Source organism: Panicum virgatum, chromosome 5K, assembly GCF_016808335.1.
Source record: "Panicum virgatum strain AP13 chromosome 5K, P.virgatum_v5, whole genome shotgun sequence".
NCBI lineage: Eukaryota > Viridiplantae > Streptophyta > Magnoliopsida > Poales > Poaceae > Panicum > Panicum virgatum.
Genome location: NC_053140.1, coordinates 11,966,609 through 11,990,579, shown reverse-complemented (window position 1 = coordinate 11,990,579; position 23,971 = coordinate 11,966,609). Strand labels below are relative to the sequence as shown.

General features: G+C 42.7%; 1 protein-coding gene across 1 annotated transcript in view; it reads right to left on the bottom strand.

Annotated features, from left to right (window-relative positions):
* LOC120709695 (peptidyl-prolyl cis-trans isomerase FKBP18, chloroplastic-like) overlaps positions 1–23,971 on the bottom strand; it is a 36,515-nt gene extending 12,544 nt beyond the window's left edge. Inside the window, exons 1-6 of the mRNA XM_039995365.1 lie at positions 23,901–23,971; positions 6,539–6,577; positions 6,215–6,282; positions 6,050–6,141; positions 5,795–5,947; positions 5,562–5,618 (exon numbers count right to left, since the gene is read on the bottom strand). Of these exons, the coding sequence (XP_039851299.1) occupies positions 5,562–5,618; positions 5,795–5,947; positions 6,050–6,141; positions 6,215–6,282; positions 6,539–6,577; positions 23,901–23,971 (480 nt within the window). The remainder of the gene's footprint in view (positions 1–5,561; positions 5,619–5,794; positions 5,948–6,049; positions 6,142–6,214; positions 6,283–6,538; positions 6,578–23,900) is intronic.

Genomic DNA, 23,971 nt, shown 5'->3' with positions numbered 1-23,971 from the left:
GGGCAGGTGGCCGCGCGCGCGGCTCGGCGCCGCAGCAGCAGCACAGGCAGCAGCAGTAGCGCATGCGAGCGGCGCTCGCGCGTGAGAGAGAGACGATGGAGAGAGAGAGGGGCAGTGGTCGAGCTGCAGCAGAAGCGTATAGAAGAAGGGGAAAGCACCAGAGGCCTCTCGACTGCAAACGCGTGGAGGTGAGGTGGCATGGCATGTTGACGAACAACAGCGAATTTACGAAGGAGAAGCTCTCGGCGCTACAGTAAAAGCTGATATTTTCATAAAATTTTCTTTCCTCTCTCTTTACTCACTCAAACGAAGTTGTTGGAGAGATGCAAAAATCTTGATATTTTGTACAGAAGTAGAGAATAGCTCCGGGAACCCATTCCACCTAGATTTGAAAGTTGAAACCTTATAAAATTTGAAATTCTAAAGAGAGAAGAATTCAAAATTATTTAAAGTAAATCAACATTACAAAAATGAAAAAAAAACTAACCAAAATTATTTAGTATCTTTATACAAGAATGAATTAGTGCTAATTATCATGTCAAGCATGTGATTAACCTTAACTACAGGTGATTAACACCTGGGGTGTTACAGTTAGTACGTTCAAACGTTTAACCACTACTACCACACACTGCGGCCTTAACATTTTTCACTAAACAGACGGGGCATCAACAAGTACCATAGCCCCGCCCATGGACCTTATGGTTGCAGCGTGTAGTAAACATTCAACTCCTATAAACTCCCGAGTGATAGGAAATCACTCGACTTCTACCGATTCATTAGCATAGCTGTATAGCGACCCACACATACTAGTGTTCAAACATAGGTACCTAGGATCATGCAACTAAAGTTCCAAACAACTCCTTTCAACTTAAATGCATAAGTAGATAGGAATAATAAATTGCATAAATTGTAAATAGATAAGTCATGCTCCGGGGCTTGTCTTCCTGAGCGTAGTTAGCCTTGGCCTCTTCCGAACTTTGGTTCGAATCTTGTGCAGCTTCAGTTAAATTAACTTGAGCTTCACGCTGCTCACTCTCGAACTCCGGCACCAGCTCGTACGTACCGTCAGCGAGAGTAGTCGAATCTACATGAATGCATATGTATGAGTTGTTGCCCTGGTACAAAACTTGTATTAATTCACTATAGAGTTGTAGCCCAACATAACTCAAGTTAAGTTGTGAAGCAACTCATCTACAAAATAATGGGCAATCGTTTATAGAGTATCATTCAACCTGATTTAGTCATAAATAAACTAGGAGTGGTTTTTCACACTTTACTAATTCACTCATCGCCATATAACATGTATTAGTTAACATTATATAACAAAGTAATGTTTCTCAGCTTCTCTGGTCATGAAATTTTTACACAAGACGTAATACTTAATCAGTGATCTACTGTAAAAATTCCAGCTCATTTTATGAAGCAGATTAATAATGAAAAATAGAGTAAGCAACCACTGCTCGAAAAAAAAAGTAATTTGTACCTGTCAAAGTATGCAAGTACTAGTACTTAAAATTTAACTGAGTGTTTATCATACGACTATGAAGCTACTGTAAAAGTTTCATATTTAAAAGACCAATATACCAGGCATGAACAATAAAGAAACATATAGCTGTATGGATCAAAACTAATTTCTACTGACTGTTACACCAAGGTCTAGAGACTCAAACTTTACCAGACTGACTTGGTACTCTAATATAAGCTCTAGTAAAAATATGAGATTTTTATATATAGATAAACTATTTTTATTTATTTAGTACATTTCGTCCTAGCATAAATTATTTGGACCAGTTTGACTTAACTAAAAATTGCCAAAATTTTTCTGAAGAATACATGCATCACCATAGAGCAACTTTAAAAGTTTGAGCTCATGAATCATATCAGAACAACTTGGATAAATAAAATTATTTATCCTAGGCATACATCAAGACCTAAATAAAACCTATAGCTAGAAGTGTCAACTGGCCACCAAATTTTCACACAAGTCTACTCCCACAGCATTAAACATACTAATCAAAAATGGTAGATATTCCGTGGATACAACTTGAGAGACAATAAATGCTATCTTTATTTTGTATTCAAACTATTGAGCAAAAGAAAAAGTGAATATAACAAACATTGTAGATATAGTCACAAGGAAATCAGAACAGTTGAGTTTTCATTTTTTCGATTTTTTTGCTAATTTATATCGATTTTACAAATTCGCTGCTTTTGGAAAACGAAAAGAAAAGAATACAAGATCTTGCATCTAGGCCCTTGGAACTTTTGCAATCAAAACAATAAGGTCCCTGGTCGGAGGTTGAAGATGGGGCGGCCGTCCCGGCCGAAATCCGGTGAGGGCGAGGCTCGCGTGCGGCGAGGAAGGGGGGAGTGGCTTCAGGAGATCGAGAGCTACCTTGTGGTGGGCTTTTCTAGGCTCGGGATGACCGGAGGCGGCTCCTCCACGGAGCAGGAGCTCCAGCGGCGGCTGTTGGTGGCATTCCGGTGAACTCCGGTGGCCGTGGCGGCGGAGGAGAGGCCGAGGAGCTTCAGCGGTCCATGGGAAACCTATTCTCGGGGTCTATTTGGGCTGAGGGAGGTCGGAGGAGGGAGCTCGGCGGCGGCCTAAGAGGCGGCGGCGGCCATGGTGGGCGGCGGCGCCGTTCCTGGGCATAGGCGAGCTCGGCTTGGGGCTCTGGGAGCGTGGAGTGGAGAGGGTGAGGAGAGGGCGCTACTGGGAAGCAAATGAGGAGGAGGAGGCGCTGCAACGGGGATTCGCAGGGTAGGGCGCGGGGTGAGGGCGCTGCTCGGCCGTGGTGGGACCACCGCGCGCGCGGCGCGCCGGAGGCGCGTGCGCATGGCGTCCGCGTGGCCGCGGCGACGGGACAGGGCGGGTGATGGCGCAGCTGGTCGGGGTGTCGTCCTTGGCGCGGCTCGCCGGTAGGAATCGCCAGCCGCGTGTCGCGCGAGCAGAGCCGTCGGCAGAAGCAGGGGAGAGGAGGGAGAGAGAAGGAAGAACGAAAAGAGAGAAGTCAAACTGTGTTTGACTTGAATTTTTTCCAAAAATTTGCATTGGAATTCGAAAAAGTTTGAACACAAAAGTTATTAGAAATTCAAAATCCTACGACTTTAGTTTCAGACACTTTTCAGTTTAAGCTTCGTTTGAAAGTTAAAATTTGAAACTCGCATGTGTTTGAAAATGTCCTATACGCTTCGTGATTCAAATTTTAATTCTATTTTTGTGTGGCAACTTAAAAAACTTGGAACATGAAAGTTGTTCGACACTTGAAAACCTACAACTTTGATTTTAGGCAAAAGTTCATTCGAGCAATATTTTAAAAGTTATTTTCAACACCTATTTACGAGTTTTTGAATAAAATCGTCATTTCGTGTGACTGCTATTAATTTGAAATCCAATTCTTGTGGCAAAATTTCCAACATCAGATAGGATGCATTTTGATGCATTTTATTTGTCATCTCATGGTGAGTGTGAAAAGCATGCTTAGCAACATATAAAAGATGCATTTTACATGCACATACATACATACATGCAACTATCTTTAATTATTTTTGGTTAATGATGCACGATGACAGATTTAATTTCTCTTGATTAGCATTTTAATTACCTGGGCTATCACACAAGGCTAATAATTTAGCCCATTGTTGGCTGCAAGACTCTTTGCAGTTCATCTCTCAGCCCACTTATATAGTGGCTTAGCTCCCCACCATTGATGTATGGCTCACTTATCTATTCTCACTCCCACTCTCTGCTCTTCTCTCTCCTCTACCTTATCATTCAGACTGTTTTTAGCCCACCATAATCATAATAAGACCATGACCAACGGGCCGATAACAACTCTCTATAGCAGTCCACGTTGGAGAGAGAAGGGCTCTATAGCAGTCCACGTCGGAGAGAGAAGGGCGGGAGAGGAAGAAAGTGTCGCTGCATCTGGCGACGCTCTACAGCGCGCCGTTCGAAGCTGGTGGCCCCACAACGTGAGAGCATCCGGCGTCCAAAGGAAGAGATGGAGTATTAAATAAATGTTGTCACGTGGGCTCCATATAAATTAAAAAATTTATACAATTTATTAACCATTGAATAGGTACTCTACACATACTGACTATATCCTACGTGTGCAGTAATATATAGAGAGCACACCGTCGATATTATTGCGGCTGCCCTAAGAGGTGTGCAATGCCGAGCATGCAGCGCGGGCGGACAACAGCTTATGGTGAACACGTGTCAGAACATGAGTGCAAGAAGCGGGAAGGAAAGCTTAATTCAGATTAAAACTTCAACCGATCTTTTCTTTTAAACGAGGCATCCAATTTTAGATGCACATGAACCACGCTTCGTTTCAATTAATGCAACAAAATAAGATGCAATATATTATTATTTATTTTTATTTTATGATTCCAATATTTCAATGTACCAGTTCAACATTTCTGGTGGTGTACCGTTTCAATATTAGTGAAACTTCTCTTCGTTTCCATTGATATGGAAGTAGATTATCAGCGGTGCTTAGAAATGGGTGCCCAAGAATGAGGGGTGTCTCCTTGTCGACATCCATATCCAGTACTACGAAATCCACAGGGACGAAGCATTCCCGGATTTTTATTTCAGAGGGAAGTCCATTATTTTCTCTAAGCTGAAATTGAATTTTTCTCTTTGAGAAGTGTGTCATTTAAAATGTAAAATTTTGGTATATCAACAAGAATGAGTATTGGAGCAAAGCTATTTTCTTTTATTTGATTGAGGGTATCAACAGCCCTGAGGACGGAGACCCCTAAATGAGCGTCAGAGCACTCTGCTTACTTGGTGGCAGAACATTTTTTTAAATTTTCTTGTAGATGCAAACATGCTCCATAATGTTGAGGAGAATATTCACTGCCCAATTTTGTTTCAATATAATCAACAAAACATTTAATTAAATGTAATTTTTATATTTCAGTTCAGCTTCTTGTCTAAGATACTTCCCCATTCTTAAATTGTTGTAGCCATTGACTTTTCTTTTGTTATGTTTGACCATTCGTCTTATTAAAAAAGTTATTATATATTTTGTTGGGAATGTATCAGGTGCAAACTAACCTCTCATGCAAACTATGAAAACTTCAATCTGAGTCGTTGGATCAACATCCAAGGGGTATGTGAGATTGGGTAATTTTACAATCTGGACGCGCCCTTGGATTGGGTAATCACACTTTTGCAAATCCCCCACCCACCTCTCTGCGCACCTCTTCTTGGATGTTGATCTGATGGCCAAGATTGGAGTTTCCATAGTTTGTACGGAGAGGTTGGTTTGCACATGATATGTCCCCTATTTTATTATCATTTGTTTCATCATTAAAATAAATTTTAACATAACTTATACATATTTGAGCAAATAATTTGAATAAAACGAGCGATCAAACATAAACAAAAAGGTCAACGGTGACAACAAATTAAGAATGTAGGGAGTAGGGGTATTTTACATTTGGTACATAAAGTCCTACCCCTTTTTCCCATATCCAAGCCATGAGATAACCTAAGACACGAGTTAGCTAAACTAACCAGCATGAAGAACAATTTAACAAACACTCACAGGTATCTCACTCATCCCCCTTTTCCCATATCCAAGCTCCGGAGGTACAATGAGTCTCTTCAGCATGACAAAGATCAAGTCAATAAAACAACATACCCTCTCCGTCTTTAAATTGTTGTCGTTAGGACTAGTTCAAAAGTGAACTAAAGTTGTCGTCCTGATGACAACAATTTAAGAACGGAGGGAGTACGCTGGAAGACCGAATTGTTTTTATTGAGTAGTGCTTGTTGTACCTTTCCCCCTACTTTCATCCCTTCAGTTATCGTGTACATGGCAGCCGGAGGCTTTGGTGCGGCTTGTTGTGCTGAGTATAGTCCATTGACATTGTCTGCAAAGTCCCGCTTTCGTTCTTTACCAGGCAGTGACCCGACAGCGAACTCATAACGCTACTAGAAGAAGATATGCAAATATCTTAATCCACTTTATCCTAGAGCAAGAATATAATATTAATATCAGTGACAAGGATTAGGAGCAGGTCTTTACTTAACCTGTGCGATACTTCGGTTCCCTGCTAGGAGCTTGGATTCACAGCTCGACACTGCAGTGATGCCACAGTATATGCAGTCAAAATGAACCGTCAAGAGTTGAGAAGATAGCCATTAGTCTCAGTAAAGAAGGAAGGGTGGTGTTTGGATGAGATCATTTCACCAGAACAGTGGAGCCCTTTTCAGCAGTTGGGCCCTTGCCTTCAACAATATCATAGTACCTCAGTCCATCATCTGCTTCCAAAAGGTTTCAGATCAGATTACTCGAATGGAGTCACATTTAATTAATTAAGTGAACAATTCAGCAAAGCATAATAAGCACATTCAACTTTTGGAAACTGCATTTGCATTATAAAATCGTGTGATTGTACAACAAACAACTGTAATTAGCAGCAACTAAGTCCAAAGGAGGCAACTTTAGCAATAATCTAAATCTCATATGCAAATATCACGAAACCATCGGCTCAAGCAAGGAGAAACACTGACTTATGTCCAGAGACGTAATCCTCCGAAGGTACTACCGTGCGTCCCCTCCGCGCGGCGAGCAAAAGCGGCGGCAGCGGTCAGGAAGCCGGCGAAAAGGAACTGTGCCGCCGCCCGTCACCGGGAGACGGCTCTGGGGAGGCAGCATTGGGCGCAGGTCTCTCTGGAACGGTGGAGCAGAGCATACGAGGGCAGCGAATGGAGGTGAAAGATTCTAGAAGGTGCCAGGGCAGAGGAAGCCATTCCGCAACAGGGGAGGGGCTGGAATGGCACGCGCACAACTGCCACTTCATCATCATCATATCCTTACGCTGTAGGGCTGTTTGTAGCGGGATAGCGGTTGTATCAGGATATCCCATTTTCTTTAGATGCTTCCTTATAGATTTTCTTTTTTATATATAGTAAAATATTTTTCAGAAATAGCTTATCATTTATTTATTTATTGAGCAAGAGAAATAGCTTATTTATCAAGGAATGATGTCTTTATTATTACTCACTTCGTCCCAGAATAAGTGTCGCTTTAGGTTCTGTGGCAGAACCGCCTAAATTATCCCGGCTCAAGTGCGTAAACCATCACCATAAAGGCAACATTAGCTTAAACACACTTCAAACGGAACAATTTTTGGTCTGTCGGGTAACGTCCCGATACAACCACCGATTCTCGGATCGAACAAGCATACCTCGCACGAAGGCGAGTCCAGAGATATTACAACCACAATTTTACAACACAGGCATATTAAAGATTACAAACCAGTTCAAAAGATTATTACAAAACCAACTTAAGTAAAACAGTTATACAAAACATAAGTGTAGAATCAGAGTTTAAAACAGCGGAAGATAAAACACGACGGCTACAACACGTCGCAAGAAGGATACCAGGCTAGCCCAGGCATGGTATCACTCGTCATAGTCATTGCCGGCCGAAGACGTATCCCATTCTACGGACCAGCCAGGAGGCAACGAGCAAGGATAGGTTAAGCTAGCGATCTGATCCTCAAAACTCATACCTGAAAAAGGGTTTCAACAGCAAGGCTGAGTATTCTAATACTCAGCAAGACTTAACCGACAACGGGTATAAGTAGCCCACCTTAGCTAGACTATGCAAGGCTTTGTAAGTCTCTGGTTTTCCTTTGCTGAAAAGCAATAAAGAGTAGGTCCTTACTTTCAAATTTTAGCTGCAAGATTCTAGTTGATTAACCATTCTATGTAAGCATCTACTAATCAAACATGGTGGAACTTCTAAGCAAGCATCAAGATTAATAAGAATATTGTTGCTCTTATTACTCTGTGTGGCAAAGAGATCAAGCAGTCTCATTTCATCGTGAGAGGCGGACGATTCTGAATCGAAATTCAACCTTGCAAGGGTAACCTAGCACACACGTCTGGAATACCGTCGGGTCATTCCCAAACAACCGTTAACCTTTCTTTCCGGCTTGTGGATAGTGCCACTCTCCCCGACTACAGGGCTCCAAGGCCGAACCTTGTCCCTAGAAGTCGTAGTGTTGCGCAACATAAAATAAAACCTATCCCTACTGAGAGAGTGGGAGGTATATCCACTCCCCGGTCCAATCGGCTACTAGGCTTGCCGCGTACCATATTTACGGCATGTGACTAGTACTTTCAAAAACTTAACCAGCACTACCACACACCGCGACCTTAGCAAGTTCATCAACACAGACGGGGTCTCACATAGGACATAATATCGAACACAACCCCGTCCATCGTCCTTATATTGATAACAGAAGTAAACAAACAATTCCTATAAAGCTCGCGAGTGACAGGCAATCACTCGACTTTTACCGTTCCTATTAGCGTAGCAGATAGTCGAACTCAGGTCTAGTGTTCAGTACATAGGTTCCTAGGATCATGCATCTAGGGTTTCAATTCAAAACCTAAGAACTGTAAATGCACAAGTAAGTAACAACAGTAAATGATAATAATTTGAAATATAGGTTATGTCCGGGGCTTGCCTTCTCGGTAATTGCTAACTATTTCAGCGCTAGGCTCTTCCGAACTTTGGTTCGGGGCTTCAGTTAGTTCCGCAGTGTTCACTTGAGCTTCGAGATCACCTCCGTCAGACTCCGGAATCAACTCGTACGTCCCGTCTGACAAAGTAGTCGTATCTATATGTAATGCAGGAACAACATTATAAACAAACATGGGCAATCGTTTATAGAGTAGTTAAATAACAAATTTAACTACACAAGGCATCATGATCAACAGCACAAAAGAAGTTAACTAACTTCATAAAATGAGTGGTGGTGATTTCCTATACAATTAAGTCATGGTTTGTAAATAAATCAACAACTCAAAGTACAAATAGTAATAAAATCTACCAAAATTACACTAAACAGAACATGAACAAATTAATCTACCCTACAAAAATCATATGAAGATATGTAACCATTTAACCACAATAAATCATTTATGCAGGCAATACCTAGCACAAGCTTGAATTATACAGACTAAAATATAGCAAAGTAGAAGCTCAAAAATTAACAGGAGATCTACACATGTAAGATCTATCTACTGTGAATTTTTCATGATTTTATCTACACCGAAATAAATCTGAGAAAATAAATAAAACAGACAACAGATTAGCAAGATTTATATTTTAGCCCCTGATCTAGCCATGAACTAAGGCTCAAACTTCCTGGACAAGCTAACATACTCCAGAAGAACACTCAGGAATATTTTCATGATTTATTAAGAACAGAAACTATTTACCATGAATAAAGTCTATTAAACAAAGATTAAATCAAATAAATAGCTACAACAAAGAACTGATCATGAAATTTTTATAGTAAATCTAGTGTAACAATGGTAAACTACCACCAAAATTTCAGAGCAATACAAGCTTTCAAGCATCAGATAAGAAAAAGATTAAAGAACAAGTAGTTATACACCTAGTAACACAAAACAACATTTACAGCAAAAACTTGCAACTAAGGCCTAACATATTCTGATTCTACTGCATAGAGCTCTTCAAGAGGATTCCAAAACATCAAGATTTGCTATTTTACGAATTTTCTACGAATTGATCTAGAATTTCAAAGTTCACTGAAAAATATTACAAAGCAGTCCTTAGTGGCACTATTCAAATGAGTCTTGGGGTTTGCAGACAGCCCCCTGGGCTTCTTTGAATTCCAACCCGAGGTCCTCGGCCGGGTCAGAGAGGGGAGGCGGCGTTTGACCGGCCTTTACTGGCGACGGCGAGCACCGGCGGCGAGGGGTTCGGGGTGGGAAAGAAATAGGGGGTCCAGGAGCACCTCTAGGTGGCTTCGGGGCGGCTTATGGCGGCTTGTGGCGACGGCTCCGCGTAACCAGGCGGTCGGCGGCGGTCGGCGTCAGCGGAGGCGACGCTCCGGTGAAGGATTGGCGAGGAAAAAAGGGTGGGTGAGCCGCGCGGGACCACGTAGGAGCTACTGGAGGGGTTAATTTGGGGCGGGGAAGGGCGGAGGGGTGAGTTCAATGGCGGCCTGGGCTCACCGGCGTTCGGCGGATGGCGGCGGTGGTGTTCCTGGGTCTGGGGGCGCGGAGAGAGCAAAAGAAAGGGAGGAATAGGTCGCTGGGGTCTTTGAGGTGCTCATGCGCGCGCTGGAAGGGGTCCTGGGGCTCTGCGGCGAGCTCGCCACGGCGGCGTCGCGGTGGCGGCCGGCGCGGGTGCTTCTGGACGCGGCAGCGCGCGTGGCACGGCCGGGAGAGGCACAGCGCGATGGCAAGGGCGGTGGAGCGGCTCCGGGGCGACGCGTGGGCGCCAGCGCGACAGAAAAAGGCGGCCGGGAAGCCTCTCCACGGCGCCGGCGTCGGCGCCGTCGGTGGGCGGCGGCGAAACAGAGCAGGGGTGGGGAAGAAGGGGATAAGGGCGATTTTGCAATTTCCAAAAGTTCCAGGGACTAAATTGTAAACCAGTGATAACTTTTAAACCAAAGCTCAAATGGAAAAGTGCCCAACATGAAAGTTGTTCAAATTTTCAAGATCTACAACTTTGATGTTGTGCAAAAATTTATTTGACCAAAGATTCAAGAGCTAAAATTAAAATCATTGAAGGGATTTTGAAATCTAGGAAATTTGTCTTTTTCAACGTAAATTCACTACAAACATAGACTTACAAGCAAAATTGGTTGCCATGCAATAAATGCACTGAAATTTTGCACAAACACCCTCCATAAAAGCTATAAACACAATTAACTATATAAAGGACCTTGCATAAAATCATAATTACACATATAACCTTTCATAATTACAAAAAGATCCTTTTTAAGTAAATCAAGCACAAGATGCATAGCAAACCTACACCATTACTGTGCAGGCACCTACTTAAAATACTGCGTAAACACCCGGGGTGTTACAGCCTTCCCCCCTAAAAGGAATCTCGTCCCGAGATTACAGAAAGAAAAGGGTGCAACGACTTGGTACCTGGATTGGTTCTAAGAAAGTCGGGAAAGTTCCGTTGGAGAAAATTTTCAGTCTCCCAAGTAGCTTCTTCTACAGTATGCTGATTCCACTGGATTTTGTACATTTTAACTTTCTCCCTTCTAGTACTTCTTTCTTTTGTGTCAAGAATCTTGATTGGATACTCCGTATAAGATAGATCGGATTCAATTTCGATATCTTGTGGTTCAAGGATTTCGGTAGGTACCCTGGTGCACTTCCGAAGTTGTGATACATGGAAGACATCATGAACGGCGGCCAACTGAGATGAAAGACGAAGTCGGTAGGCAACGGGTCCACAAGTTTCGATAATTTCAAATGGTCCGATATATCGGGGTGCTAATTTCCCTTTTAAGCCAAAGCGTTGAACACCTTTAGTAGGAGATACTCGCAAATATACAAAGTCTCCTACCTCGAATTGCAAAGGATCTCTTCTTTTGTCTGCATAACTTTTCTGTCTTGATTGAGCTGCTTTAAGATTAACCTGAATAATTCTGACTTGCTCCTCTGCCTCAGAGACTAAATCTGGCCCAAAAATTTTGCGTTCTCCAGCTTGGGACCAATTCAAAGGAGTTCGACACCTTCGACCATATAATGCTTCAAATGGTGCCATTTGCAAGCTGGATTGATAACTGTTATTGTAAGAAAACTCTGCCAGTGCTAGGCACTTAACCCAATTCTTGCCATATTGAATAACACATGCCCTCAACATGTCTTCAAGGATTTGATTGATTCGTTCAGTTTGCCCATCTGTTTGTGGATGATAAGCTGAACTACGAATCAATTTTGTTCCAAGGGATTCCTGCATTTGCTCCCAGAAACGTGCTATAAACTGAGGCCCACGATCAGAAATAATCGTCTTTGGAATACCATGTAAACGAACAATCTGATCGAGATAAATCTCTGCGTACTTCTTGGCAGAGTAAGTGGTGTGTACTGGAATAAAATGAGCGGTCTTGGTGAGTCTATCAACTATTACCCAAACAGAATCATGCTTATGAGGAGTAGTGGGTAAACCAACGATAAAATCCATACTGATGTCCTCCCATTTCCAGGATGGAATAGATAAAGGTTGGAGAGTACCAGCTACTTTCAAATGACTAGCTTTAACTCTTTGACAGACATCACACTCAGAAACATATCTGGCGATCTCTCTTTTCATTCGAGTCCACCAGAAATTTTGTTTGAGATCATGGTACATCTTGGTACCACCGGGATGAATCGAAAACTTCGATAGATGTGCTTCATCAAGGATTTGCTTTCTAAGCTGATGATCCTTAGGTACCACCAGTTGGGATTCGAACCATAGAACTCCCCTATGATCCACTCTGAAACATTTATACTTTGCTTCTCCCTGTGATAACTTTTCCTTGATAACCTTGATACCCTCATCATGTAATTGTCCCATGATGATGCTATCATGAAGTGTAGGCTCAAGGGATATATGGTTCAAACTTCCTTGAGGTACCATTTCTAGGTTTAACTTCATCATTTCCTGGCATAGAGTTTCATTGAATGGTTCTACAGATAGACAATGGCATTGTGACTTGCGGCTGAGTGCATCCGCAACCACATTAGCCTTTCCTGGATGATAATGCACTTCTAGATCATAATCCTTTATCAACTCCAGCCAGCGTCTCTGTCTCATGTTGAGATCCGCTTGAGTGAAGATATATTTGAGACTCTTATGGTCAGTGTAAATATTACAGTGAGTTCCCATAAGATGATGTCTCCACATCTTAAGAGCGTGAATGACAGCTGCTAACTCCAGATCATGGGTTGGATAATTCTTCTCATGATCCCGGAGAGCTCTTGATGCATAAGAGATAACCCGGTTGTCCTGCATAAGCACACAACCAAGTCCCGTACCCGACGCATCACAATAGACATCAAAAGGTTTAGTACTGTCCGGTGTAGACAATACTGGAGCGGTAGTTAATCTTGCTTTGAGAGTTTGGAAAGCTTCTTCACACTTATCATTCCAAACAAACTTCACTCCCTTCTTCAATAACTCCGTCATAGGCTTGGCTATTCTGGAGAAATCAGTAATGAATCGACGATAATATCCAGCTAAACCAAGAAAACTGCGAATTTGATGAACTGAAATAGGAGATTCCCAATCCATCACTTCTTGTACTTTAGTTGGATCAACAGATATACCGTCACTGGAGATAGTGTGACCTAAGAATTTCACACTGTCCAACCAAAATTCACACTTGGAGAATTTGGCATAAAGATGATGATCTCGTAATCGTTGGAGAACGATACGCAAATGTTCAGCATGATCTTCTTCATTCTTGGAGTAGATTAAGATATCGTCAATGAAAACCACGACGAATTTATCCAGCTCCGGCATGAAGACTGAATTCATCAAGTACATAAAATATGCTGGGGCGTTGGTAAGACCAAAAGACATAACCAAATATTCATATAGTCCATATCTGGTAGAGAAAGCAGTCTTTGGAATATCACAAGGCTTGATCTTTATTTGATGGTAGCCAGAACGAAGATCAATCTTAGAGAAAACCTTAGCTCCAGCTAACTGATCAAACAGAATATCAATGCGGGGAAGAGGATACTTGTTTTTAATAGTGACCGCATTGAGTGGTCGATAATCAACACATAGCCTCAAACTATCGTCTTTCTTCTTCACAAACAGGGCTGGACATCCCCAGGGTGAAGAACTTGGACGTATAAAACCTTTGTCAAGAAGGTCTTGGAGTTGGACTTTCAATTCTGCTAATTCATTTGGAGGCATTCGGTACGACCTCTTAGAAATAGGGGCGGTACCGGGTTGAAGTTCGATAACAAACTCGATGTCCCTATCAGGAGGCATTCCAGGTAAATCATTTGGAAACACATCCGCATACTCCCACACAATAGGGATATCTTCAAGTTTAATTTCTTTTGCGACATAGGCACAAGAGTTAATGTACTCTCGTTGTGGTAGATAGAGTATGGTGGCTCCTTGATGTGGTGAATCTATCTCGATAGCTCGGGAAGAGATATCTAGTAGTACTTTATGTGTAGTCATCCAATTCACACCTAGAATAACATCCATGCCTTCTAAATTTAGCAAGATCAAGTCTGTCTTTATCAATTTGCTACCCAGCTTAATTGGCACACATCTAGTGATTTGATTGGAAGCTATCTTCCCACCAGGGGTTGTTATCATAAACGATCCCTTAGTATGACAAAAATCCAATCCTAATCTTGCTCCAAATTTGGCACTTATAAAACTATGCGTTGCACCAGAATCAAATAATATGACTGCGGGTTTATTGTGGATAGAGAAAGTACCCGTCATTACTGGTGCTCCTGCTGGAAGGTCTGCAAGAGTAGTGAAATTAACTCGCCCTTGCCGGACTTGCACCATTTGCCTCTTGCCCTTGCCCTTGTTGTTGTTGTTGTTGTTGTTGTTGTTCTGATTAGAGTTTTGCCCTGGATTGTTTCTTCTGGGTTGTGGACAATTCTTGGCAAAATGAGAAGCACTGCCACAGTTGAAACATCGATTATTACTATTCCCACTATTGAACTGTGGGGCATTCGACCTTGGGCTAAACTGCTACTGTTGCTGTTGCTGAGGTACTGGAGGTCTGAATCCTCCTTGTTGCTGAGGCGGCCTAAAGACAAACCTACCCACTGGGGCATTTCTTTGTGGAGGCCTAGGTGGAGTATTTTGCACCAGGCGATACCTTGGTGGCTGGGCACTCGAGGGTCCCGTTGGTGCCTTCCGCTTTTTCTCAGCACGATGTGCAGCAATACAATCTTCCTGTGTAATGGCCATATTCACCAGCTCATTATAGGTATGGGGCTGAACCAAGTTTAAACGTTCCTTGAGCTTAGTATTGAGGCCACGACGGAAACGATCACGTTTCTTGGCATCAGTATCAGCATGATGGCCCGCATATTGGCACAGATGATTGAAGGTCTGTGCATATTGAAGAACAGTGCGGGTTCCCTGATCTAGAGCCAAGAATTCATTCAACTTTCTCTCCATCAGTCCATCCGGAATATGATGTGATCTGAATGCAGTTCTGAATTCCTCCCAAGATATGATATGTTCAGCAGGCTGCATTTCACAATAATTATCCCACCATATACGTGCAGGACCGCGAAGCTGTTGGGCGGCAAAGGGGGCCTTGTTTGCATCAATACATGGTACCGCTAACAAAGCAAACTTGGAATTGATTGTACGAAGCCAAGCATCGGCATCCAATGGGTCATCAGCTTTGCTGAAAAGTGGAGGTTGGGTACCAAAGAATTCCTGGTAACCCGCTGGTTGCGCCTCCCTTCCTCCATACTGTTGGCGTGGCTGATTTTGTTGCCCATGGACTAGCTGGCGAAGCAGCTCTGTTTGCATGGCCATTAACTCGGCCAGATTTGACGGGGGTGGCGGTGGTTGCTGAGACCCACTGCCAGTTTCACAACCAAAGCCATCAGGCGTTCCGCGTATATGACCAACCATCTGTAATCATGGAAGACATCCATTAGATACATATTTCTCGCTTCCAAAATCAATGGTACATGCAATGATCATACATTTGGATAAAACAAAATCAGCAAAAATGTAACTAGATGCGGTGTAGCACAATATGCACAATACATAACTGCGCAACCCACCAAACTCAGAACAGGCCAGCTGTTAGATAGCTTCATGCTCCATCGTATTGATACTCAATGCTAAGAGCAAGGGTAAAGAAAATAATCTAGCAATTCACTCTTCAGCGCCATGTGCTATGTTGCTAAACAACAGAGATCATAGAAGGGGTTGGACTAAAATTTAGTCTCATAGATTCAACATGCTAACATTTGATGAGCACATATGCCACAAAAATTTGCAACCTCTTGTATTCATCAAACGGCGTGAAGATGCACAAATAAAGAGATTTGCTAAGTAGAAAGATTATGATTTCTAAACTGGTAGTCGCTACTTATATTACATCCAAAGCAGCCTTGTTCTTACAACCTAACATCGCTTAACCTTACCACGTATAATACAACAAGTGGTACTCCTCCCTAAGGCTATTTTACAATAACATCTTCCCTATATACATATGCTACAACAAGAGAACACAACTAGCTAGGACAAGTCTAAGTCGCCTAGAAGTCGTCGAGGTTGCCCACAGAAGAGGCGCTGCCGGAAGAAGAGTCGTCCGGCTGAGGGTTAGGCTCAGCAAGTGCGTGCTCTGAATCTAAGTCAGATACTCCCTCAATCTCCTCTGGGTCCTCCTCTGCTGCTGCCGGCTCAGCTGGGGCATCTAGTTGCTCCTGGAGCATACCAACATGTGCTAAAGCATCAGCCCAATCTGCTTGCAGCTCATTCACCTGCGCCTGAAGAAAACCGATAACTGTGTTACGCTGCTCTATCTCAGCACCATACTCCATAGCCTGATGCTCAAACTGTGCAATAGCAGTGTCCCTCCCAGCAACGGCATCCTGAAGTCCCCCAATCTGAATATCCTTCAGACGAAGGCCTCGCCGAAAACTCTGGGCCAAGTCTATCACCTGGTCCATGTGTCGCTGCTGAAGTATCTGGTAGTGAGACTGGGCATTCATATATCTGACTACTGCCTCGATAGTCTCATCCGCTACATCACCAATCAAGTGCCCAAAGTGTGTGACCCTGAACAGCCACTCTGCATTGCCCGCACTGACTGCTGGAAACAAACCAATAGGATATGCTGCTACCTCCTCGGGATGGTGCTCACAAAAAGTGGTGATAGCATTGAGAGCTGCTTTCTCAAACGCATCCACAAGACGATACCCAATCACCTCGATCTCAATCGATGGCCACTCCAAGGTGGGGTGCTGAGGAATGGTCATCTTAACTCTGTTCTTCTTAATTCCATCCTCCGAAAACTGGCGTCCCGTGTACTGGGGTGGATCTGGGTAGTGGAAGATACGAAGTGAATCCCAAAGAATCCTCGGAAAACCCTCCCAGTACAGACAATCGGTATGAGCATTTCCCTCCTCATCCCAAAAGATCTGGGAACAAGTCGCCATCTGAATCAAAAAGGATTCAAATGTGAGTAATATAATTATCTCAAGACTTCTCAAATAAAGCTTTAAGAAGACTGCGGTAAAACAAATGTGATTCTAATTCACAAGATGATATGATTCCAACTCACAGAATAATAAACCACAATTGGTACTGGTTCATCATTTGAGATTCTAAGGAATGAAAAGATCCTTATAACAACAAGATGGGGCTTAGGAGGAAGGCATGACTCGAAACCATATTTTTCATCTAAGGAAACCTAAGCATTTTACTAATATGCTACTAACATCAGAGTTTCACTCACTCATGTTTTAAGCACACTAACACTTATCTTATAAGGATTCATACTAGAAATTCCTTAACAAGCTCATGTAGCAACTTCAAGTACTAGGAACAAATCAAACATCAACTAGATATGCATGCACGTCCTGTTCGTTCCTCACAAGATAAACAATTGCCAACTATCGTTGGGCTTACATGGTTAGCATGGTGGCATACATAAATACGGCTCTCCCTATATAGCTAGTCGATACATTCTAACCGTTCTTATCTTATCGAATCGTGGTTAGCGTACCTGCAGAAAATTGACAAAACATATATATATCCAATGAACCTTTCATGCCAGCACTCATGAAAGCGTTCTCAAACATTACCGCTCACTATAGAAGCGGCAGCCATACAATTTCCGCCGTATGGCCAACGTTAACATACGCTACTTAGTGGCGTATTCACGAGTCCCTTTACTCCCAATATAGTCGACCGAGATCGGTATATTGGCAGCAGCTCAAGTAAGTCACTGCTTGAGCGCAGCGTTCGGTTCGCATCGCCGACGGGAAGGTCAGACTCCCTCAGCTGACTGAGTACACTTTACTCCCAATATAGTCAACTATTAGTCGGTATATTGGAAGCACCTCAAGTAAGCCACTGCTTGAGGGCAGCGTTCGGCTCGCATCACCGACGGGAAGGTCAGACTCCCTCAGCTGACTGAGGATCCTTACCATCTTACCTCACGTAGGTGCGTCGTTACAAGAATTAAGAGTTGCTTGTGAGTATGGTTTGACAAAATATAAAGTGCTGGAAGTCAGATAACATAAACCATACAAAAATAACCACCTAGTAATTCCCATAAATTCCCTAGGACTTTACGTTCTAAACACAACTCTTAACGAATCCAACGTAGTTTTCCGAAATTCTTTATGGTTCCAATTTTATATGGAAAGCGATTTTTAAGGTTCCAACACCTCCGATGTATGCTTGCAGCTCTGATGCCAGCTGTGGCAGAACCGCCTAAATTATCCCGGCTCAAGTGCGTAAACCATCACCATAAAGGCAACATTAGCTTAAACGCACTTCAAACGGAACAATTTTTGGTCTGTCGGGTAACGTCCCGATACAACCACCGATTCTCGGATCGAACAAGCATACCTCGCACGAAGGCGAGTCCAGAGATATTACAACCACAATTTTACAACACAGGCATATTAAAGATTACAAACCAGTTCAAAAGATTATTACAAAACCAACTTAAGTAAAACAGTTATACAAAACATAAGTGTAGAATCAGAGTTTAAAACAGCGGAAGATAAAACACGACGGCTACAACACGTCGCAAGAAGGATACCAGGCTAGCCCAGGCATGGTATCACTCGTCATAGTCATTGCCGGCCGAAGACGTATCCCATTCTACGGACCAGCCAGGAGGCAACGAGCAAGGATAGGTTAAGCTAGCGATCTGATCCTCAAAACTCATACCTGAAAAAGGGTTTCAACAGCAAGGCTGAGTATTCTAATACTCAGCAAGACTTAACCGACAACGGGTATAAGTAGCCCACCTTAGCTAGACTATGCAAGGCTTTGTAAGTCTCTGGTTTTCCTTTGCTGAAAAGCAATAAAGAGTAGGTCCTTACTTTCAAATTTTAGCTGCAAGATTCTAGTTGATTAACCATTCTATGTAAGCATCTACTAATCAAACATGGTGGAACTTCTAAGCAAGCATCAAGATTAATAAGAATATTGTTGCTCTTATTACTCTGTGTGGCAAAGAGATCAAGCAGTCTCATTTCATCGTGAGAGGCGGACGATTCTGAATCGAAATTCAACCTTGCAAGGGTAACCTAGCACACACGTCTGGAATACCGTCGGGTCATTCCCAAACAACCGTTAACCTTTCTTTCCGGCTTGTGGATAGTGCCACTCTCCCCGACTACAGGGCTCCAAGGCCGAACCTTGTCCCTAGAAGTCGTAGTATTGCGCAACATAAAATAAAACCTATCCCTACTGAGAGAGTGGGAGGTATATCCACTCCCCGGTCCAATCGGCTACTAGGCTTGCCGCGTACCATATTTACGGCATGTGACTAGTACTTTCAAAAACTTAACCAGCACTACCACACACCGCGACCTTAGCAAGTTCATCAACACAGACGGGGTCTCACATAGGACATAATATCGAACACAACCCCGTCCGTCGTCCTTATATTGATAACAGAAGTAAACAAGCAATTCCTATAAAGCTCGCGAGTGACAGGCAATCACTCGACTTTTACCGTTCCTATTAGCGTAGCAGATAGTCGAACTCAGGTCTAGTGTTCAGTACATAGGTTCCTAGGATCATGCATCTAGGGTTTCAATTCAAAACCTAAGAACTGTAAATGCACAAGTAAGTAACAACAGTAAATGATAATAATTTGAAATATAGGTTATGTCCGGGGCTTGCCTTCTCGGTAATTGCTAACTATTTCAGCGCTAGGCTCTTCCGAACTTTGGTTCGGGGCTTCAGTTAGTTCCGCAGTGTTCACTTGAGCTTCGAGATCACCTCCGTCAGACTCCGGAATCAACTCGTACGTCCCGTCTGACAAAGTAGTCGTATCTATATGTAATGCAGGAACAACATTATAAACAAACATGGGCAATCATTTATAGAGTAGTTAAATAACAAATTTAACTACACAAGGCATCATGATCAACAGCACAAAAGAAGTTAACTAACTTCATAAAATGAGTGGTGGTGATTTCCTATACAATTAAGTCATGGTTTGTAAATAAATCAACAACTCAAAGTACAAATAGTAATAAAATCTACCAAAATTACACTAAACAGAACATGAACAAAGTAATCTACCCTAAAAAATCATATGAAGATATGTAACCATTTAACCACAATAAATCATTTATGCAGGCAATACCTAGCACAAGCTTGAATTATACAGACTAAAATATAGCAAAGTAGAAGCTCAAAAATTAACAGGAGATCTACACAGGTAAGATCTATCTACTGTGAATTTTTCATGATTTTATCTACACCGAAATAAATCTGAGAAAATAAATAAAACAGACAACAGATTAGCAAGATTTATATTTTAGCCCCTGATCTAGCCATGAACTAAGGCTCAAACTTCCTGGACAAGCTAACATACTCCAGAAGAACACTCAGGAATATTTTCATGATTTATTAAGAATAGAAACTATTTACCATGAATAAAGTCTATTAAACAAAGATTAAATCAAATAAATAGCTACAACAAAGAACTGATCATGAAATTTTTATAGTAAAGCTAGTGTAACAAGGGTAAACTACCACCAAAATTTTAGAGCAATACAAGCTTTCAAGCATCAGATAAGAAAAAGATTAAAGAACAAGTAGTTATACACCTAGTAACACAAAACAACATTTACAGCAAAAACTTGCAACTAAGGCCTAACATATTCTGGTTCTACTGCATAGAGCTCTTCAAGAGGATTCCAAAACATCAAGATTTGCTATTTTACGAATTTTCTACGAATTGATCTAGAATTTCAAAGTTCACTGAAAAATATTACAAAGCAGTCCTTAGTGGCACTATTCAAATGAGTCTTGGGGTTTGCAGACAGCCCCCTGGGCTTCTTTGAATTCCAACCCGAGGTCCTCGGCCGGGTCAGAGAGGGGAGGCGGCGTTTGACCGGCCTTTACCGGCGACGGCGAGCACCGGCGGCGAGGGGATCGGGGTGGGAAAGAAATAGGGGGTCCAGGAGCACCTCTAGGTGGCTTCGGGGCGGCTTATGGCGGCTTGTGGCGACGGCTCCGCGTAACCAGGCGGTCGGCGGCGGTCGGCGTCAGCGGAGGCGACGCTCCGGTGAAGGATTGGCGAGGAAAAAAGGGTGGGTGAGCCGCGCGGGACCACGTAGGAGCTACTGGAGGGGTTAATTTGGGGCGGGGAAGGGCGGAGGGGTGAGTTCAACGGCGGCCTGGGCTCACCGGCGTTCGGCGGATGGCGGCGGTGGTGTTCCTGGGTCTGGGGGCGCGGAGAGAGCAAAAGAAAGGGAGGAATAGGTCGCTGGGGTCTTTGAGGTGCTCATGCGCGCGCTGGAAGGGGTCCTGGGGCTCTGCGGCGAGCTCGCCACGGCGGCGTCGCGGTGGCGGCCGGCGCGGGTGCTTCTGGACGCGGCAGCGCGCGTGGCACGGCCGGGAGAGGCACAGCGCGATGGCAAGGGCGGTGGAGCGGCTCCGGGGCGACGCGTGGGCGCCAGCGCGACAGAAAAAGGCGGCCGGGAAGCCTCTCCACGGCGCCGGCGTCGGCGCCGTCGGTGGGCGGCGGCGAAACAGAGCAGGGGTGGGGAAGAAGGGGATAAGGGTGATTTTGCAATTTCCAAAAGTTCCAGGGACTAAATTGTAAACCAGTGATAACTTTTAAACCAAAGCTCAAATGGAAAAGTGCCCAACATGAAAGTTGTTCAAAATTTCAAGATCTACAACTTTGATGTTGTGCAAAAATTTATTTGACCAAAGATTCAAGAGCTAAAATTAAAATCATTGAAGGGATTTTGAAATCTAGGAAATTTGTCTTTTTCAACGTAAATTCACTACAAACATAGACTTACAAGCAAAATTGGTTGCCATGCAATAAATGCACTGAAATTTTGCACAAACACCCTCCATAAAAGCTATAAACACAATTAACTATATAAAGGACCTTGCATAAAATCATAATTACACATATAACCTTTCATAATTACAAAAAGATCCTTTTTAAGTAAATCAAGCACAAGATGCATAGCAAACCTACACCATTACTGTGCAGGCACCTACTTAAAATACTGCGTAAACACCCGGGGTGTTACAGGTTCAGTCAAAGTCAATCTACCTCAAATTTGATTAAGTTTACAAGAAAATACACAAAATTTTAGAAGATCAAATTAGTACTGTTGGACTCATCGTAAATTCAATTTTCATGATCTCTTGTTTTAAGTTTTCATGATCCGCAAGCACCGCGGCCGTGGGTTTGAGAGCAGGACGCAGGAGGGTTGGACGGGTGCCCCATCAGTCATCCAGCAGCGGATCGTGAGGATATCAGTATTTAAAATAACGGCCTAGACATTTAGCAATTGGTGTTTATAGAGGCTTAGAAAAAGGCTATAGCAGACTACAACCTAGCTAACTTATTAAGCGATTTTATAAATACCTGCGTCGACCCCCTAACCTTGGCACCAACTTCTTCTGTGAAAACTATATCCATAGTACAACAAGAAGACCTTTACCTAAATAATAATATGAGAGACCAACTCTATATGGAAACTCAACTCTTTATTCACCGTAACTTATTACAATAATCTTGCACTTTTTATGTGGCTACCCTACCACGACACTACTATACTACATGGCAACCTTGTCATCTCCTTAAGACCTCTTATGCCATGGTATGACAAAAGAGGAGAGGAGCACCCCTATTTATAGTAATCCATTGCTCATACGATTTTGTCATATGTCCATCTTCTACATACTTCTTTACAAAATATCTAACTCCATAATTTTTCTCGTACTTATTTAACCATACAAATATCTAATACTATATGGCAACCTTGTCATCTCCTTAAGACCTCTTATGCCATAGTATGACAAAAGGGGAGAGGAGCACCCCTATTTATAGTAATCCATTGCTCATATAATTTTGTCATATGTCCATCTTCTACATACTTCTTTACAAAATATCTAACTCCATAATTTTTCTAGTACTTATCTAACCATACAAATATCTAATTTTTAGAGTATTCTATATTTCACCATAAAGCATAGTAACCATGGTTTATGCATACTCTCTAATCTTCTAAAACATTCTCATAATTATGCATTTCTACTTGAACACCATGCATAAATCTATGAGCAATGTTGCATAAAATAAAATCAAGAAAATATCATGTACTGAAGTACGCCTTGGGTTTCATTCCTTGTTACATCAATAAAAAAATACCAAATTTTATAGATGATGAAGTTTAATACTAAACTAAAAATAAATAAAGGACTAATTATATAGTTTAGCAGGCTAAATAATTCTTAATTTAGCGGCTATAGTGGGATGTAGCTGGCTATTAGCGGATTTAGCCTTTCAGAGCTAAGAAATGGATATCTTAGCTTTATTCTCTCCCAACGGCTATAGCATGCTATAGCCATCTATTTAGAACTTTGGTGGCTATTCAGGACAAGGAGCGGACCAGGCGGAGTGACACTGACACTTCAGTAGTAGTTATTAGGCATTGTTACCACGTTTGTTTACGTAATCGGGGTTTACACCTCTTGTGCGTGCTGGTCCGTATGGCCCAGTTTGCCAATTCCAGTCAGCTGCCGGAGTGCTATCATTATCTTTACTTATTTCTAAAGAGCAGACCGATTTTGCGGTACTTTGACTTTTGGTACGTCGTTAGTGATTGACAGATGGACCCAATTAGCGATGAGCAAAGTACCATGATTTTATCAGTTAGCGATGAGCAAAGTACCATGATTTTATCAGTGTCCCTCGCCTCCTTCAATCTGATTTGACTTTTGGTACGTCGTTAGTGATTGACAGATGGACCCAATTAGCGATGAGCAAAGTACCATGATTTTATCAGTGTCCCTCGCCTCCTTCAATCTGATTTCGATTCCGCCTCCACGCAGCCTCTCCAAGTTCGACGCGCCGTCCACAACCTCCACCACGTGGTCCCCGAGTCCGCACTGGAATTTGCCGCCGTGTCCGCCGCACCGTACACAGCCTCCAT